This window comes from Antrostomus carolinensis, unplaced genomic scaffold, assembly GCF_000700745.2.
Source record: "Antrostomus carolinensis isolate BGI_N321 unplaced genomic scaffold, ASM70074v2 scaffold17889, whole genome shotgun sequence".
Classification (NCBI taxonomy): Eukaryota; Metazoa; Chordata; class Aves; order Caprimulgiformes; family Caprimulgidae; genus Antrostomus; species Antrostomus carolinensis.
In genome coordinates this window covers 9,059-28,843 of record NW_010336678.1, presented here as the reverse complement: position 1 = coordinate 28,843, position 19,785 = coordinate 9,059, and the positions used below count along the sequence as shown (strand labels likewise).

Sequence of the window (19,785 nt, the reverse complement as noted above, 5' to 3'; positions counted from 1 at the left end):
ACTCAACCGAGCAAGAGCCCCACAGGAGCTGCTGTGTTCCTGACTCCAAGCTGAGCTCCCGGAGAGGACAGAGGACTCTTCCCAGCAGATGTCAGACCAGCAATTTTTCCTCTTGTACATGCAGATGCAGAGCTATTGAGAATACATTAAAACTCTCCTTATACTGCTTCTGCCTTGTTACTTCCTAGCTCAGGGCTTCAACAGCCATACACACACGCTCTGAATTAGCATTTTAAACACATCCCATTTGCTGAATTGCCACTGCACTACAAACAGCACAGATTTTTTTTTCATCTCCGTTCCAACTAAAGCGGAGCCTTCCATCCTTGATTAAGTAATGGATTACACCACAGTTGCGTTTTGCTCTCAACAAGAAAGGCAAGATTGCACTGATCATTAGAAACAGCAGTGCCAAAGCTCGGTCTTTGGCCAGGTTTGACAACTCAGACCTGCGTTACACTGTCCAGGATAAGCATACTATTGCTCCTGGGGGAAGGTCTTTTTTTCTCAGTTTTCTACTAAATTCTGACCAGTAACTTTGATTTCACATGCTTTCAACCCAACCCAGCCACGAGAAGTTACAACACTGAATTTTCTGCCTTAACTGTTAAGATATGAAATTAGGTTTGCACTGTTCAACCCTGGAATTTCATACATCTCTAAATTTAAACCACATGGGAGGTAGCATGCAAAGAAGCACACTTTTTATCCACAAGCCACCCTGCTCAGTAGTAACTCATCAGAAACATCAAGCGGAGGAACTCTTTATTCAGAAACTGTCCAGTCTCTTAATGAAAAGAGGTTAGCCCCAGCCAGAAAGTTACCCTCTCATTATAGTAATGAAAGCAAGCTGCAGTCTGGCTGAATGATGTTAAGTGGTTTTTATACGTACCCATATGTCTGCTTTTGTAGTAATAAGTTTGCCACTATACAAGTTGACCATTTCTGGTGCTCTATAGGATAACGTAGTGTACCTGTTACAGAAAGATCTATCAGTGAGTTCAAAATAGATATCAGATGCATTTTCACTATGTCACATTTCTAAATAATTCAAAATTCACTCTTTCCCGGTTCATTTTAGGGAAAGGAATACTAAAGACTACAATCTATTGGAAAACCTTTTAATAACAGCATCTGCTACACACTTTAGCAGTAAAACACTAACCACTGCAAACTGCCCAGGGAAACCAAAGCAGTAAACAAGATCTTTTTTAAAGCAAGCAATTTACTCACAAAAGTGTACGGTCATTTTAAGAACTAGAAAAGAAACACTCAAGGGTTCAAAGTATTAACAAGGGCAGTAGTCAAATGTCCTCTGCAATGTCCTCACTGCTGGGGCTTTGGCCTACTTTATTACAAAGATCGTAGCTGGATACGTGGCTTCTAATAAACAGAATTCCATACCAGGACTCTGCTCAGAGTCATTGTAAACAAGGGAAAGATTATTTCATACCTCAAACTATAGCTAGAATCTGCCTCCTTTTAACACATCACTACAAACAGAAAAGCTGGAAACTGCACCAGAGCTTAAGAGACTCTTACAATAAGATTTCCTATCAGCAGGTCTATAATTTCTGCTGTGGCACTTTGCATGCTATTTACCTTGATCACAAAAAAGCATTGCTAAAGGCAAAGTTTTTGTAGGCTTGTTAATAAGTGTACAAATAGAGCATTCCAAAGAGACTGCACAGTCAGTCTAGGAGTGCTCTAAAAGCTTCAAACAGGTCTAGGAAATCCAGGCAGGTGTAATTGAATCCTAACAAAAAGGAGGAATGCGCACACATTTCTAACATGCTGTTTTCTAGTCAGAATATTGTATTAACAGAACTGGAGAGTTTGCAGCAGTGACGTTGTCAAAACTAAAGCAAGACCAAGGACCTGGCATCTGCTCCATTCCTGATCTAGGTCCTACTGAACTGCCAGTCAAAGTTCCCTTTTGAAAAGTGTCACGGTGCACCAAGCTGCTACTGCTATAGCTGGCCAGGCATGGGGCAAGGAAGGAGCCAGATTAAACACCTCAAGGTTCTTACATTTTCTACATAGGGCTGAGGAGTTAGGTCATGCATTCCCTTAGTCACTGCAAGGATTTATGACGAGTGGCTCATGGAGGACAAGGACTTTGTTATCTGCTGTACTGCAGCTCAAAGAAGCCAAGATAGATGAGGGACAGACTGACCCCATACATAACAGAGCATGTCACTACCTCTGCAAGGTGGGCAACTTCTGCGCATTAGTACACTCGGTCTTTCAGGTCCAAAGCAATTACATCAGGCTCAGTTTTTTGTTTCACCTTCCCCCAGGCGCTTATTTACCTGCAGCAGACACTTCTATGCAGCAGCATTCAATGTGCTGCAACAGGCCTGCGTAAAATTTAGTCCCAGTACAAGAAAATTTACCCTTCAAATACAAACTATGTCTAAGTTGAAAAGAAAAAGCACACTTACTTTTTGATCTCCTCCTCTACTGCATTTACCCCTTCTGTTTGAGGGTTCTGGAACTTGTTAGTAGCACTTCCAAAGTCACACAGGACGTAGTGGCCACGATCATGCAGCAGGATGTTTTCAACCTATGAGCACCACACACAAATACAGAATCACTCAGACAAAAACACACTTGTTTTCTTTAGATTAGCCAGGGGTTTTAGTGCCTTAAGACAGATCAGACATATCTGACATAAGCATAAAATGACAGCAAAGAAAATATGCATCAAAACTCTTGTCACATCTCCTAAAATAGAAGTTCAAGCATAGTTGTAGAGTTGTCTTCCATCCTGCCTCTTCTGACTCCTTTTACAAGCACATCACCATGCCTCTATTAAGACTACTATGTGCTTCAGGACAAGAACTGTGTCCCGATGTCTTTAGTGCTCAACTTCCCTGAGCTACTATGACCAATCAGTCTGGCATGTGAATTTGGGACAGCTAATACAAGCTGTCCACAGCTTTATAAAGGGCTATAACCCCTCGCTGTCTAGTGGGGCAGAGAGGAGGCAAATGGATGACAGCACCCACATTTCTGTACCTTCTGAAATTACATCTCCAGTTCTTTGCCTGCATTTCACCTGTCACTTAGAGTCTCATTCAAAACAAATCTCAGCTTATGCTCACACTCCAAATGCTTGTTACCAGAATGTGTCGGGTACCCCACACTCCCTAAAGAGTGGTTGTATCAGCAGAGGCTCCTCCATGCTGCTGAGAAGATGTCCCCTTTCTTTCAAATATTATTTGGTAACCTGAATCAGACAAATTAAACAAATGCTGAAAGAAACATCTGGGTTAGCTGAAAAAAAAAATAATAATAACATCAGCAGAGTCACTGCCTTTCCCCTAAATACTCACACTTAATCATGCACTAACAGAAATCTAGCTTGCATCCACCTAAGCAAGCTGTCTAAATGTTACAACATTGACATAAGACGTGGAAAAACCTGAGTTCAGTTCTTTGGCAGAGCATCCCTGTATTCTAATTCCTCATCTGTATAGTGGCATTAACAGCATGTTCTCTCAAGGGAATGCACACAATTTTTAATGCATTTATCTTCAATGTCAAATGCTCAGATACAACAATGGGATAAAACATACTGCTCGTATATTTAAAAAAAAAAAAAATTACCACATAAGTGTTTGCTAACAAAATCTTTTGGAAGTAGACCTCCCCATCTAGAGTGATTTTTACAAGAATGAAAGAAAAAAAAAAAAAAGGAGTCAGCATTTTAAGGATCAGAAAATGCAGCCAAATTAAAGCAGCTGAGGGGGGAAATGCTGGCTTGAAACCAAGGGTTAAACAACACCCCTTCCCCCCCCTCTGTTATCCATCTGCTTTGAATAAAGCATTGCACACAGATGTTCTCCCTAGCAGATCAACACTGACAGCCTTATTCCCTGTTCCCTGCAAATACTCATCGAATATATCCAGAAGAGTCCTTCCACTTTATCTGACTGAGAAGTCTGAGGTGACTTCTCACTGAAACAACCTCCAAGTTTTGTGAAACGTCAGCACTGGACTATCCAGCAACCAGGCTGGTTTGCTAACTCCCCAAAAAAATTTTAAAATGATACAGCAAAACAAAGTACCTGAATTACTGCTACTGACTGCCAGGCCAGAGAAAACCGTCTTTAGAAAGAATACGGAGGTGCCTTCTTCCAGTCAAACACTCAGAAAGCTGCAATCCAGTTTTCAGCACTTCTGAGCACTTAAAGCTGCAGTTTTTGACAGGCCCAACGCTTACAAGGGCAGATTCAGACCCCAAACAAAAATCTTTAAGGGAAACTATGAGTTGCCTTAAGTTTTGTTAATTACAGGATGTAGCCAGCTACAGTTTTTACTCTCTGAAACAAATGCCCTTCTTTGCTAAAACCTTAAGTAAAGCAGTAAAACCACCTCACAGACACAGACTGGCGTGGAATAAGGAATAAGGATTTCTCTAACTAGCAAAATCAACACATATCCTCTCATGAAAGCAATGGCTTCTAAGGCTGGTATTTCTAAGCTCAGGTAGCGACCTGGGAGGGATGCATGACCAAGGTACATTTTCTGACTGCTTTCCAGAACCTTCGGGTCTCTTTAGATGTTTCAACTTCCCTTCCTCCCCTGGCACCATTCACTATTTACTTCTGAAAGCTTATTTAGCATTTCATAGCAAAGAAATGAATGCAATGTGATGTCTAAGAGCACTAAATGATTTGGCAGAGGTATATTCTTAACATGGTCAACACAAGGCTGCCCAGAGAGGTTGTGGAGTCTCCTTCTCTGAAGACATTCAAAACCTGCCTGGACATGTTCCAGACAACCTACTGTAGGTGATCCTGCTCTGGCAGGGGGGTTGGATTATAGAATCTTAGAATGGTTTGGGTTGGAAGGGACCTTAAAGCTCATCCAGTTCCAACCCCCCTGCCAGCAGCCACAACTTTCTTGGGCAACCTGGGACACTGTCTCACCACCCTCACAGTGAAGAACTTCTTCCCAATATCTAATCTAAACCTCCCCTCTTTCAGTTTAAACCCATTTCCCCTTGTTTTGTCATTAACTGCCCTTATGAAAAGTCCTTCCCCAGCTTTCTTGTAGCCCCTTCAGGTACTGGGAGGCCGCTATAAGATCTCCCCGGAGCCTTCTCTTTTCCAGGCTCAACAGCCCCAACTCTCTCAGCCTGTCCTCATAGGAGAGGTGCTCCAGCCCTCGGATCATCCTGGTGGCCCTCCTCTGGACTTGTTCCAGCTGCTCTTTCGAGGTCCCTTCCAATCCCTAACATTCTGCGATTCTGTGAAGGGTTTACTATTAGAGGACTGAACAATTTTACTTATCACACTCTGTGAAAACAGATCTGTCAGACAAATCCCACACAAAGGCTTGTTGGTGTCATCAGGGCAAGACTTGGAGCTACGAAGAAGGGCGATGGAAGAAAGCACAGCAGCACAATGTGACTGTCCTATCACGCCACAGAGAAGTGCAACATTGGGAGGTCGCCTGCTACAACGAAAGCAGAAGAAACCAAATCCTTAACATGAGAGCACAACCTCCTAGTTATTCCATGAAAGGAAAGGAGAGAGAAGGTTTGATCAAGAGCATCCTCTGGGTTGACTGACATAGTATTTGCTGTATCCTGCTGTGTATCTACAAGAAAATTCAGACACTCACATGAAAGCCAGTCATCTACTCCCAGAACCATATGGGTTCAGACTAGCAGAAGCATCCCAGGTAGAAGTGGGAGATGTCTCACTGCAGAAAGCTCCAAGCTGTAGGAATCAAAGTTGGCTCTACGCTGGTGCTTCGTGAGCAACACAAATCATAGGATGCAAGACTGGAAAGACTAGGTTCAATATAAGACAAGTTATTCAGACAACTGCCACCAGGTATAGGGTACTTGTGTAAATTGTTATTATCAGCCCTAGACAGATCTCCCTCTCCCTCCATCTCACTAAATCCTACTCCTCTGGGGTCTGACAGTTACAGTTTCTCTGCACAGATCCCAAATTAGAAGCAGAAACTTCACAGCCGGAGTAATATAACAGATAGCCGTAAGGTCTGGCCATTTGTTCTTTGCTTTTAAAAGGCCTAACCTAAAGATATAGGAAGTGGTCTTACTCCAGAGGGACGAGAACAAAAATAAACTTTTTGGGGAAGGCCTTGCAGCAGTAATGGCCTATGAACCCTGAGGGTGACGAAGACATCTGCAAGAACAAGCAAAGGTAACCATGCAAGGCAAGGCTACTGCCAGTAGGCTCACACTGCCTCTACAGGGGTCCTAACTAGGGCAGCAGCAGCACATGAGGGGCTTCCTAATTTTTAGGAAAAAGCAGCATCAATATACATCTGTTTTTGCAGCAGTCAATCAACAAAACTAAACATCACCCCTTGTACAGCACATCGTGCAGCTGGAAGCACACAGGGACAGACTGATGCAGCACCTGACAGCTAACCAGCAGATCGTGAAGGAAAATCTTAATAAACAAACACAGGGAAGACATATTCTCTTTTTCATGGCCTTTATTCACAGTGAGATGTCCACTTTTGCCTACAGGCACGCTGCTTAAAGGTGCTGTTGTCCCCAGCTGTCGGTCCCACCAGCTGGAGATTGTGCCAACAGGAGGTTGTTCTGCTTCAGGCAAAGCCTGTTGGGTTAACTCAAAATCACAGCCGCAGGCCAGTGAAACTAACCCAGCTGCATTTGTCTGAAAGGGCTTAAAGACTATTCACACGATGCCTTCTGCTGGCAGAGCTCTCTGGGCAGGAACCTCCAGTGTTAGAGCAACATCAAACAGCTGGAAGGCAAAAAAAGCCTCCAACCCCCACAAAGCTGTCTGCGAAGTCAACATCTGCCCACTCTTCAACAGGCTTATGTTCACCCCAACAAACACCTACCCGATGGATGCCTTTCCTTACACTCAGAACTTTCACAAAACTTCTCTGGACCTTAATCTCTCTGCTGGAACTGCAGATCCTCCTTGGCTTCATTAAATTTGAACTTACATAAAGTCAAAACATATCCAAATCACTAATTCTGTGTTAGTACTTAAGATCCCCAATTGTGACTGGAGCTCCAAAGGTCATCACGACAGAAATAATATAATATTCAACTGGGAAACATGTCTCAAAGCAGAGAGGAGTCCAACTCTCTGACCTTGGGCACAGCTTACCAACCAAGAGCCAGGCGTTGCAAACTTCACTGATCTAAGCACAGAGTAGTGGGCTGGACATCAGACTGTAACACTCCACTTCAACCGCAACTCAGTGTGGAAAGTAACACTCGAGATCAACTCACTAATCCACCACAGATGTCCCAGAATTTATTCACATGCTACACAATGATTTTGTTCTTCATTAAAAAACCCAGGGACTCACCAAAAAGGTAACAGCAGGGGTTAGTATCAACTGTAGAGGTTTCTGTTCCTAAGCCTCACCCTCTCACACTAGTCTTCCTTGCCTAAACAAATGCCTGCAAGACACCCACAGACCTTACCAGCTTTAAATCCAGGCCTCAAATTTATAAGACTCCACCCATTTCACTCTAGAAAAAACTGGTACCAGACTTGTTTCATATATTCAAACTGACTGAGCAGTGGGGTCACAATAATCTGAAACATGCTTAAGCATACCAAACCCTAAGGATTTTTTTCCTCTGTGCTACCTGGCTCTTGTTGGCACACGTGGCACCTTTTGCTCATAAAAAAATGGCCAGCAGCACCAAACATATCTGTCAAGGGCTCAGAAAACAGAACCTGACCCACAAAGCAAATCTTAATTTCAGATGTACACAGGAGTATACCTCTTGGCTGAATATATTATTCAGGCATTTTATGAGCTAGCTGAGAGGAAAGGGAATGTCTCTTTGTTTGTTTGATTATAGGCATGGGGTTTTTCAAAAGCTCTCCCAGCTGGCCTACCTCTGTTCCCAGCAAAGTACACAGAGTTTTACAATGCACTTTCATGGTCAACAGAGAGTTAGAGACCAGCTTCAAAAGCTTCTAACAACTCCTGCCCCAAGGCCAACATCTCTGGAGGGATCCTTTTAATGTGGGTCCAGGAAACAAATTTACAGCATGCTTTTTGTGAACTACCTTGTAACATCAATAGTGTTTCAGGTGGTAGAAAGTCGCTGTGAATAATTCACCAGATACATTCTGGCACATCTCCTGTGCAAAATGGAATTATTCACAAACATTTGTGTTTTTTAAGTAGATCTATAGATGGTAAACATATGGTAAGTAGCAATGAGAGGCTCATTTCTTTTTTTATCTTTCAATAGAGAGAGGCATTTATATCCACTTTTCCTCATTGCTAACAACGGAAACGAGTCCCGGTATTCAAAGCCTGTCTGCCGTGGTGTAGGCAGCAAACAGACACGTTAAGGAGGATGCACACTCCCTGCTGTGTTACCGGAATCCACAACTCACCTTCAAATCCCTGTGAATTATTGGTGTTTTGCACTGATGCAACCTGGCTACGGCTTCGCAGGTGTCACAGAAGATCTGCAGTACCTCATTCTCCGTGAAGCCTGTCTGCAGGCGCTGGTTCATAAGGTTCACCACCTGACCTCCTGAGGAGAAACAAACACCAAGAATCAGAGCAGGTACTTTAGCCTGCTCTAAGCCCCAGTCCTACCAGACATAACTTGTGTTAGTCTGCTCCCCATCAAATTGTGGCTGTACAGTCAGCACACAAGAAGTTGATGAGTTCAAATTCAAAATTCGCCCAAATCCCAGGGGGTTTTGCATATCTGCCGGCATGCGTTACATCTCATCTCCTCTTTGAATAATGCTTTGAGAGCAGCAAGTTAGCTTCTAAAGTCCACATTCACCTGGCTGTGTTAACACTCTGATGTAATTCTGAGTTGCATCTTTTTCTTTCTTCTTCAAAATAAGACTTTTTTGTCAGACTAGAGGAATAAAAGGCTGAATTTGGGACACCCACAGTCCACAAAATAGTTTGCCATGTGAGCAAGAGGAGGGAGAAGGAGACACTCAAAAAAACCCCATACATTACTACGTGGCTTGGCTAAAGTCAGACTGACAATAAATAAATAAATAAATAAATTAAATCTATAACAAGGGGAACTCCAGATAAACAAAAGCAAGTTTTCATTAATGAGTCCTGAATTTGCCTCAACTTTGAGGTTTTGTTGCTGTCAAGGCCTTTCCAAAACAATCCAAGAGAGGTGCTTACCCCCTCAAAACACCCTATATATAGAGAGGGAAAACATCCTTTCTGAAGCAAAGCCTTTGCCAAAGCAAAAACTGTATCATTTCACATCTCAAGTGTTGGAAAAACTTTATTTTCATGGTACAAAAGAAAAGCTCGGCTTAATAAATAGTACAGCTGTGAACATTTCCACTCAAAGTGACTGCAGTTCTGCCCACAAAGACGCACTGATTTGGTTTGGAAGCTGTCACAGAAGGACAGTAACAAGGGAAAATCCAAAGTACAACAGCGATTCCTGTGCTTCAGTCTGGATGTCGGAGACAGAGGCAGGCGTGTGCTAAGCAGAGCATCTGGCAAAAGCAAGCCACATGAGAAATACCACTTAGCAGCCCTCCTTATTTCCAACGGAGGGACATACCTTAAGAAGACAGATTTTACTTCATCAGCCCGAAATCTGTCCCAGAAGGGAGGCTAAGGCAGCTGGAGGGAGTGCATTCTGCATTGCTATGGTTTGCACTTTCCTCCACAGTGGGGTCTGCAATGTGGAGCTGAGTATGGATTTACTAGCACTGCCAGGCCTGTTTCCTACAACACTCCTTGTGATGTTTAGGTTGAAGCTTACAGAGAGCTTACATAATGATTCCTTCAGCAAAACTACACATAAGGTTCTTCCTTTCACCAGCAAATAAACCAATGCAAATTATTCAAGATTCCTGCATCAAAACAGAACAGCAAAGAGGGCAAAGCAGAACAGAAAGCTGCATCCTACATGTCTAAAGGCATCTAGTTGTTCTTGCTACACTGCACCTGGCTTCAGCTAAAAGCTGAGCAGTCCCAAGAATACCTATTTCCATCAGCTGCCACCATCCAAAACAGCCACAGACTTATGAAGTCACCTGGCCAGAACATTATTTTTGCTTAACATTATCCCTGCGAGAGCCATTTGAGCACAGCACATGCGTCATTTTCCAAACACCACATCCTAGCCACAAGAGATCAAAGCTTTGGGACAGCTGGAAAAGACTGGAAGAGGCTGTCTGGCTAGAGATAGCCAAGCAAAAAGGTCAGAGGTAAAAGGAATACTTTTTGGTTTCACATTATTCATTTTCAAGCTTCTTCCAGAACAATCCTAAGTCAGGCTGAAGTGGAAAAAGCTTGCAATATGACAAAGCAAAGAATTTAATTCCACAGCCTGGCAGCTTTAGAAGAGCCACTTCTTGTGTGGATCAACTTATGGAAAACAGCAATATATATTCAAGGTTCTCGTTTGCAACAGAAAGGATCTAGGACCACCCTGGGCAGGGGCAAAGGTGGTACTAGTGGTACCGTTAGGTAGGTACCATTAACAGCATCAGCATAACTTCACATATCATCCATTTCTCCACTCCTAGTTTTGGCTTTGCTTTATTCAGAATAGTTCCTTGGTAGCCAAGGAAGGGCCAGGCCTAGAAACAGCTTTGTTTTTTTCAAAGGAAGGTGTTGTGCAAGTTTCTTGTAAGCACTGAAAAGGGACAAATCTACCAATAGAGTACCTTGAGCCCACACTCACCTCGACAGAAGTCCATTAGTATCAGCACCTCCCAGACATCACCGCTGCTTACTGAGTTTATACTGGAATCAATGTATCCAACAATGTTCTTGTGGCCAGATAGGTCCCGCTGTAAGATAAATAAATTCAAAGCATACACATATAGAGTGAGCAACATTTTAGTCTGGTTCCTCTACACTGCAGAGCTTTCCTAGCTGTTCTCCTGTATAGGCCCAAGCTCCTGTCACTTTGGATTGTCACACAGAACTTGAACAAAGCCGAGGTCTGTCTCTACCTGTTTTCCTTCCAGAAGGATTTGAGACAAATAGCAGAGAAACAGCCAACCTGATGAACTAACTTATCCAAGGATCAGTCCAGATCTTTGCGTGTTCCCTTAGATGGCCCAGGACGAGCTTTGAGCCGCTCTGCCTTTATGCAGAGAGGAGAACAAGGCAGACGGTTTGTGGTGGCCACGCACAGTACATGTTGTGCTTACTTTTCTCATCTCTTTCCACTCTTCTGCTGGAAAAAGAGTATCTCAAATCTTCATATGCCCTAAAAAACCCCCTAAGGTAATAAAATAAATTTTAACCTTGCTTTTAGAAGTAGCTTACTTTAAGTAACTTGATGGATTAAAGCACAAGTTCTCTTATCAATGACTTATCCATAGCACATGCTAAACCTGCAGGGAAATCTCATTTCTTTGGGACTGCCAGCTTCACGCACACTCCTAGGTGTGACAGCCAGTCCCAATGTGAGGTTCAGCTTCAACAGTAAAAGAAATCAAGATTCTGCTGGCCACGTTCTGCTCTAACGCTACAGGGCTGCAAAAAGTCCAGTTAAGTTTAAAATACTTCTTTATTGCACAAAAGCTGGGAAAGAAGAAAATACATCCTTTTAGGGACATACTGTTCCTTCAGGGCAAAGATTAGTGTTTGTGACAAGATTCAGTACAGGAACACGTGGACCTGCTGAGTAAGAATACTCCTACCCTCACTTTCCAGGTTAGCCACACATTTCAAAGAGGTACCAAAGACACGGAGACAATGGAAAGCACCAGCAAGTAAAATCCAAGTAAACAAGCTTTGTGAGCACAGCTAAAATCTTTGATGTAAAATCTAATCTCAACTTTTCCCATGTAGCATTAGCTATGGTGATGACAAAGCATGCCCAAAAGCTTCACTGCACTATCGCACAAACTCCAGGAGTTAACTTTAAATGTATTAACCTAATTAAAAGCTTCTTAAAAAAACACACCCAGAATTGCTACAGGTAAGAGCTTCCAATATGAATATCATCTACCCCAAACCTATACCTCGTGTTCTAAATTAGCAGAATGAGGATTTTGTATTTCCTTTTGCACCTCACAGCTGCTCTAAATGTTCATCAGTATCTTTGAATCTAAGTTCAAAAGTGGCACTTCCCATGTTTAGGCTCCAAACAAGACTAAGTAAATCTATTTGGATCATCAATTTTTTCTTTGTTTAGAAACACTAAATTAAAAACAGCTACTAAAACCAGCCATCTTTTAACTCCTTGTATCCAATAATCTAGAGAAACATCCCAGTGCTTATTATAAACACTTCCCTGTTTCAAAAGTCCAGGCAGCAACTACTCCACATTTACTGTTTTAATCTATCAACCTCACCAACACAGAGCTAGCATTCATCCCAACCCAAAAAATTAGAAGCTACTGTGATACAAATTCATCTCAGGATGGAGGTCTTCCATTCATGCACTGATTTGAGTTCAGAGACAGTTACAACAGAATCATCAGCCTTTTCCAATGAAGTCTAAAAGGCTTAAGACTTTAGCCCTGAAGATTGTTAGACCTTGAAGTCTAACATCTCCAACCGTGCTCACCTCTTCAGCTCTTCCTTTTGCCATTAAGTTGTGGGGTTAATGACACAGGAGGTTTTTTTCCCTTCCCTCGTTTTCTCTCCTCATTCCCTCTGCTTTTTCAGCTCCCATGTTTTTCATGTCCACTGAAGCTATTTACATTTTAAATAATTCAATCTGAGATTTTCCACATAGGCACATAACTCCAGGACTTGGGTCTTTCCAGAAGAAAGACAGTTTTGCTAAGAAAACCCACAGTTTGCAACATGATGCTACACAGATCACAGGCAGAAGGTGAGCAGGCTCTCACACCGTTCCACTCCCAGCCTGGGGCCCCAATGCAATGTGGTGACTTACCATGATTTGGATTTCTCTTTTGCAGACTTGCAAGTCGTACTCGTTATTGACGTACATGCGCTTCAGGGCACATTTCATTCCATTGTTAGTCCTCACAAGAAAAACTATTGCAAATCCACCTGCAGAAACACAAAAGCATCTTATTCATTAAGAAAGAAACCTCTTGGTCCTTGCTTCTGACCCTGTCCCTGCCTCCATCTGCCTTCAGAGTACAGTCAGAAGAGGTAGAGCACTCAGTAGCTACCAACAGAGCTGCTGTGGGAGCATCCCTTACATGTGCTCCAGAGCTTCCAGCTCTGCCTAGACAGTTATTTCTGGGAACTAAAAGAAATCCACAGGGGCAAATCTTCAGTTAATGAAAGCAAAGTTAGCATTTAACATCTCCATAAAAACAAGCAATTATACCAGTTACTTGTCCTGCCAGACAGTCCTCCATTGCTTCACGAGTCTCCATTATGAAGTCGTACTCGTTTATGAAGAACTCCATTATGAAGAAGAAAGCTGAAGTATAAACAGCAACATTGCCTTGGACAGAAATCAGAGCTAGAGATCATCCACTGAATTACTAAAAGTCTAAACTTAAAAAGGTTTCTCAACTTTTGAAGCGTCTAAGTTACATTACAAAGCTGATTTGTGCAAGAAGCAGAAGAAACGCATCTCCCACGCATGGTTTGATGTTAGTGCTTTTAAAAGAGGACAGAAGAACAAGGGGGAAAAAAAAAAAACACAACAAAAAAACCCCCACCACAGTTCATTTTGTGGTCATTGCTGTTAGTAAAGTCAGGACTCCCAAGACATACTTGACTTGTTCAGGATGAAAGCCTTTCATCTCTCTTAGTAACGCATCAAAATATATGGATTTTACATTTGTAGACCTGGACAGAAATAGGAAGCTGATGGAGGACAGAAGTATATAAGCATCAAAGTTTTGCACCTGGCTCCCAGAGATCAGAATGAATCAGAACAAAGAGTCGCATGTACCCAAGTAGCCACGAAGTCCTGCACAATGGTAAAAAGGGAAGCACGACAACATTGGTGATGCCACAACCTAACAGCACTTCAGTTGCTCTCTGCTACTTTACATTACAGCACCTCTCTCTTTTATGCTTAAGGATTTCTAAAGAATCAGCTCAATATTAAGTTATGATTCAGTGCTGTTGCAGCCTTCAGAAGTCCCACTACACCAAGAGCTGCAGTTACACGCTGTAAAAAAAGCTAATCACATCCCAAAGAATTCTCATTTTAAAAGTTTGAGCCCTTTGGTGAGTCCCATTCTTTACAAGCTGCCAAAAACCACTAGATCAACAATACAGATAGACTTACATTTGACATGTTTGTACGTAATTATTACTAATGGTTATCTGGCACTTGACCGAGTTCCTCCCCATCGTGTAAAATGTGACAAACAAGACAGCAACATTTGGGTAAAATTTAGTGTTAAATTAAATTGCATTTGACAATACCAGTCTTGCAAGCTGTTAAAAAAAATCAAACACCACAGCTAAAAGGCCCACTGAAGCTTTTACTAAAACTGGGATTTATTTTTACTAAGGAAAGATTGAAAAAGAACGAATTACCAGACAACATTCCTATGTACAAAGTATAACATTTTTTAATCAAAACAGCTTTTATGGCACCCATTACAGCCCATCTTCCAAAACAACCACAGAAGTTACACATGCGAATAACACGCCTGTCAGCACCAGAGCTGTTAAAACAAAAATCTCTCTTAGCCTGCAAAAACTTTTGTTTCATACATCAGTTTGCCACAGGAACCAGAAAAGGTTTTCCAAGTAAGCTCCACTGATTTTAGGAGCAGAACTAATGGATTGCAGCTCCAGAGAAGTTACAAAAAGATGCAACAGAAAGAAGAAAAAAGAAACTGGGAAAAAAAGTGTCAATACTTCAATTTAAAGTCTTAAAAACTATAACCAGGCTGCAAAATGCACATTCAAATTCAGAAAAATGGAACATGGCCCTGGGGTATAGCAAGTCATACAGATGGGGCGGCCTCACCTCCAGCACTGGGGGCAGTTTGGGCACCATAGGAGAAAAAGGATCTAAAGCTCCTGGAGAGTGTCCAGAGGAGGGACACAACATTGGGGAAGGGTTTAGAGGGGAAGGGTGTGAGGAAAGGCTGAAGTCCCTTGATTTGTTCAGCCTGGAGAAGAGGAGACTGAGAGGAGATCTCATGGGGGTCTAGCACTTCCTCCCAAGGGGAAGATGAGGGGCGGCGCTGATCTCTTCTCTCTGGCCACCAACGAATGCCAGGAGCAGAGGGAATGGCAGGAAGATGTGGCAGGGGAGGGTGAGGTTGGCCATGAGGAAAAGGTTCTTGAGGCAGAGGGTGGTGGAGCACTGGGACAGGCTCCCCAGGGAGGGGCTGATGGCACCAAGCCTGACAAGATTCCAGCAGCATTTGGCCAACATGTGCCCTCAGGGACATGGTGTGAATGTTGGGATTGTCCTGTGCAGAGACAGGAGTTGGACTGGATGATCCTTATGGGTCCCTTCCAACTCACAACATTTGATGATTCTATGCTGTTCACTCCTGCCAGAGAGGGTTTTAAATCCCTTGTAGTTCTGGAGGGCCTTGTTTCTTCATAGTGCTCATATTCAGACACAAAAATAACCCCGACTCTCTCCCTTAAGCTGAGCATCTCAAATAACAAGTCATTTTTAAGAACTCCTAAACCCGCAGTGGTAGCCTTATTGTTCTACGCCAGACACATTAGTCTCATCTCTGGAGAAAAAAGCTGCACATCCCACTGTGATATCTGTAGCCCAAAGGATGTCTATGTTGAAAAAAAACAAGACAGCACTCTACTGAATTTCCCACCCCCTCTTATAACCCACAATGGACACAGTAAGAAATAAGGGACCCATAACCAGCATCACTTCCCCAGTCTCTACTTCCTTAACACGTTATGCTTTTAGAAGTTATCGGAGATACCAGCTTTGGACTTATTTTTTTCATTTTTGTACAATATTTCCCTGGAACACAGATAAAATCGAGATAAAACATTAAACAATTTTATTTATTTATTTATTTATTTATTTTAATTACAAAGTCTCAGGGAATCGCAAAGCTTTTTTTTTTTTTTTTTTCTTCCTTCAAATGAGAAAGTCAGAAATCATCCATCAGAAGCCTTTTCTCCTCTCTAGGAGTTCAGTTCCCTTCCCACAGCTCCTCTGGCCAGGCCTGGAGGCCAGCAAGGTACTCTATCTCTGTTTACAGTACTACAGTCAGCAGAAAGAAACACAAGCTGAGCAGCAAAAATAGATCAATTAGAACCTTTTTTTTTTTTTTTTTAAAAAAAGGTAGATCCACTAAATTCAAAGACTTTCTTTTAAATCTTTTCTTCAGCTGCAGTGGGACTGGTACCTCTTCAAACCAACTGCTAATATCTTATCAGAAAATTTTTGGACAAAGTGCCTTTTCTCTAGTCTGGATCCTACACTAACGAAGTCACTCCTAGGGCACCCTCATAGAATATGTACATCATGTTATTTTGCTTTCAAGCAACCAAGGCCAACTGGCAAAGAAAAATGCAGTCTATGCAATGGAGAACATAGGTAAATCACCCTGAGAGCTCAAAGGAAAGGTAAGTTTAGAATCTAACAAAAAAAATAAAATTGAGTTAATGCTTTCTGATACAGGACTGCAACATCAACACATAAGAGACCTGACAAAAATATCGTCTGGAGCATCTTCCAAATGGAGCAGCGAGACACAGATACATCAGGTGGAGTCACACCTGAGGAAGAGGAAGCCTGCATCATTTGCAGAGTTGTCACAGTACTTACACAAGTCGTAGGAAAATTACAACTTCACATCCTTCCCTCCCTTACCTTTAACTCCTGCAAACGTCAGCTGACACCACCACACGTGGAAGCTGAGCAAAACCATTTAACTTATTTTGTCTGCAAATACACCTACCAATTTGGTTACTTGATTATTAAACTCCTACTGTCTGCAGATTAAAGCACGACAATTTTGCTACTAGTAAAAGCACCGTGCTTCTCTCCAGAGAAAACAAGTATTGATTGAATCAGGGTACATACAGCAATTTTTACACAGCAATCTCGAGTAAGTGACTTTGCCACCAGAGAAGCAAAATTCAATGATCCATATTTATTAGAGACAGAGAAAGTGCAAAGCTTTACCCTCTAAACAACTAATCTGGTCCGATTGCCTCAGTTAAAACAGGCAACCACAACATGTCTCCCAAACTACAGCTTTTTCCTCCCAAACTACAGTTTACTGAGCCCAGGTTTTGACTGTACCCAGGATTTAGTTCGGAAAGACACAACTTAATCAAGAATGTCTGACTTCCCTCAGGTAGTCATTCCACATTTAAATCAGAAAAGGTGTGAAAAATGCCACCCTAATTTGAATTTCTCTGCGTTTATTACACCTTCTGCTGCTAACTGGCTTCAGCATTCCCAGTTTTGCATGTGGAGAACAGGACTGTAAAACACTCGGTAAAACAGCAGGAGGATGAGGGAATCAGGAAGGGATTGAGACAGAGCACAAGGAACAGCAGCTTCTTGCCACAGTCCTCATACACAAATGGTCCTGGAAATGTAAGATCCAAGTCCGTGAGTAGGACATATGGGGAAATTTTAAGAATATTGACAGCCTACACCTGCAAACTGGCTTCCAAAGGAAGCAGCAGGTGCACACAGACAGGGCAGAGAAATCAGGCCACCAGCTTTCATGCATTGCGCGCAAATTTACGGAAGCAAGGCTTGATCACATCTGTGCAAATCAGAGCTACAATGGGAATCCTGCTCCTTCCAGGAGCGTTTCGGGCTGCAGGTCTTTCCAGGCCAAGGTCAGAGCTACAGGTCTATCTGCTTACAGGTTTCCCATGCAACAACCACTGTATTCTGAATGTCTGGAAGTAGCAGGGACGCCTTTGGTGGTCTGTACCTAGACCTAGAGAGATTGCCTCTTAAGTCTCTCATGCATAGGAGATTATTTTGGAGCTCTGGTCTATCCTTCACCTCCCAAGTCCCTCACACATTTATCACTGGCTGCTCATGAACTGCATGTCTTGCTAAAGAAAATGGCACTTGCCCGAAACTGTTGCATTGCAAAAAAAGGTTAACAATAACTCCACATCATTGTTTTAAGGTTAGGAGTTAAGGTGCGTAAGTAGGTTCCCAGCTAATACACTTGAAGCATTTTGAAGCACGTGAAACCTTTCATTGGCAACCGTGACCAATACTTCAGATTCATGCCAAAAGAGCAGTTCCAGAAGGACCTGTGCTCCTATAGCTACCGCAAAACTAGCAACTTTTTTGGTAAGTAGCAGACAGAAAATCCAGTTCAAATTTTTCAGCAAGGTATGACAGAGAAGAGGGGAAGGAGGACCCAATAGATGGCTGAAGTTTTCACTTGGCAGCATTAGATAGCCCAGAACAGTGATGCTGTTCAGCACAGCCCAGGAAGGGGCCGAGCTATCAAGCACCTGGACCACAGCCAACACTGCCTAACGAAGACTTCCTAATGGATTTAAGAGTTTTCTTTCATCTACCATGCAGCATTACACAGTAGAAGATGGACCTGTTCACAGAAGCTGATGGGTTGCAGCAGCAAGGACAGGCGCTGCCCAGCTCTCGCTGTCTGCCTGGTCACCACTGCACTGAATAAGCAAGTTTTGCTCAGACGAGTCACCCAGCACTCATCTAAACTCGGATGGTTTCTTCACAGCATCATGCTGAAATTAATACACTTATTTTACCTTTTCACTATCTTGCTAACAGCTGCTCCTGACTGGTTAACCCTTCCTCCTTGCACATTCCCCACCTACAACATTACCACCTAGTCAGCTTCAAGGGCTACTTTCAGCTTCCAGAGCCTTGCACCACAACCAATCTCTCCCTCTTTATTCCAGGCCAACTCCAAAATTTGCTAAATCTGGGCAAAGTTGAAAGGAAATAGATCAAAGACAAATTGACAAGCAATCGTTATGAAGCACTGCCAGATGCACATTACAGGACCATTTACTTCTATTTTCAGCAAACGGCAAGCAAAACAACCCTTCCAAAAGCCAGAAATTGCCAGCTCTAATGCACTACACCCGCTCCAATACAACAGGCAGCCACGCCGGGATTCTGTAACTCCAAGCCAGCCAAGGTCAGCTCAAGAGCCTGCGCTGCCTCGAGTGAAGTTAAGATAGCTGTGGCACACGTGGCTGGGGAGGGTGGGTCACACACAAGGCAGAGCTTAGAAGCAAAGTAATCCAGGCACTAGGAACATCCTCACGTCTTCGCTGCTATAGCCATTTTTCCAGTACACGTATGGAAAGCAAAAAGGCAAAAGACCTGTCCAGACTTCAGATGCAGTAGAGCAAATAAATCCAGAGACTCTGCAAGCACCAGAAGGGAGAGAAGCAAGAAGTTAAGCCTGAGAGTCAGCTCTCAGAGGCCAGTTCTCCCCTTGCATTCATAAACAAGTGCCTGTAGCTTAAAGTTCTGAAGGAAATTCAACTCTTTTGCCATACAAGGCAACAGATGCTAAAATACTTCTCTCACTCCAAGACATTAGGAGTTATTTATATGCTCATCCTTAAGACATTATAACACTGTTGAACTGGTAGCACATAGTCAGTATTGTGATCTCCATCAGCTTAGAGCCAGCAACAGCCACAGGCCTCTTGGGAAATATCCTTGTCTTTTGCTCTTAGGCCCACATCAACCTCTACAACAGCACAGGGACATGGTTATCTTCCTACACGCTGCTGGCCTGGCTGTTGTTCTTACTAACTGGTTTTACAATAAGCTGAAAGAACAAACAAACAGGAAGTTCCAGTTATCTCCAGTCAATACAGATGCCACTGCAATTTTACAAATGCAGGTTTGTGTCAGTGTACTGGCCGGTTTCCAGCACTGGTAGTTATATTTTCAGCCCTTCTGTA

General features: G+C 42.8%; 1 protein-coding gene across 1 annotated transcript in view; it reads right to left on the bottom strand.

The window, feature by feature from the left end:
• Nucleotides 1–12,998, bottom strand: part of LOC104530388 (AP2-associated protein kinase 1-like) — a gene marked incomplete at both ends in the record, with an annotated part of 14,215 nt that extends 1,217 nt beyond the window's left edge. The window contains 5 exons of the mRNA XM_029086725.1: nt 893–974; nt 2,445–2,566; nt 8,391–8,533; nt 10,685–10,793; nt 12,860–12,998. Of these exons, the coding sequence (XP_028942558.1) occupies nt 893–974; nt 2,445–2,566; nt 8,391–8,533; nt 10,685–10,793; nt 12,860–12,998 (595 nt within the window). The remainder of the gene's footprint in view (nt 1–892; nt 975–2,444; nt 2,567–8,390; nt 8,534–10,684; nt 10,794–12,859) is intronic.
• Nucleotides 12,999–19,785: the final 6,787 nt, after the last annotated feature.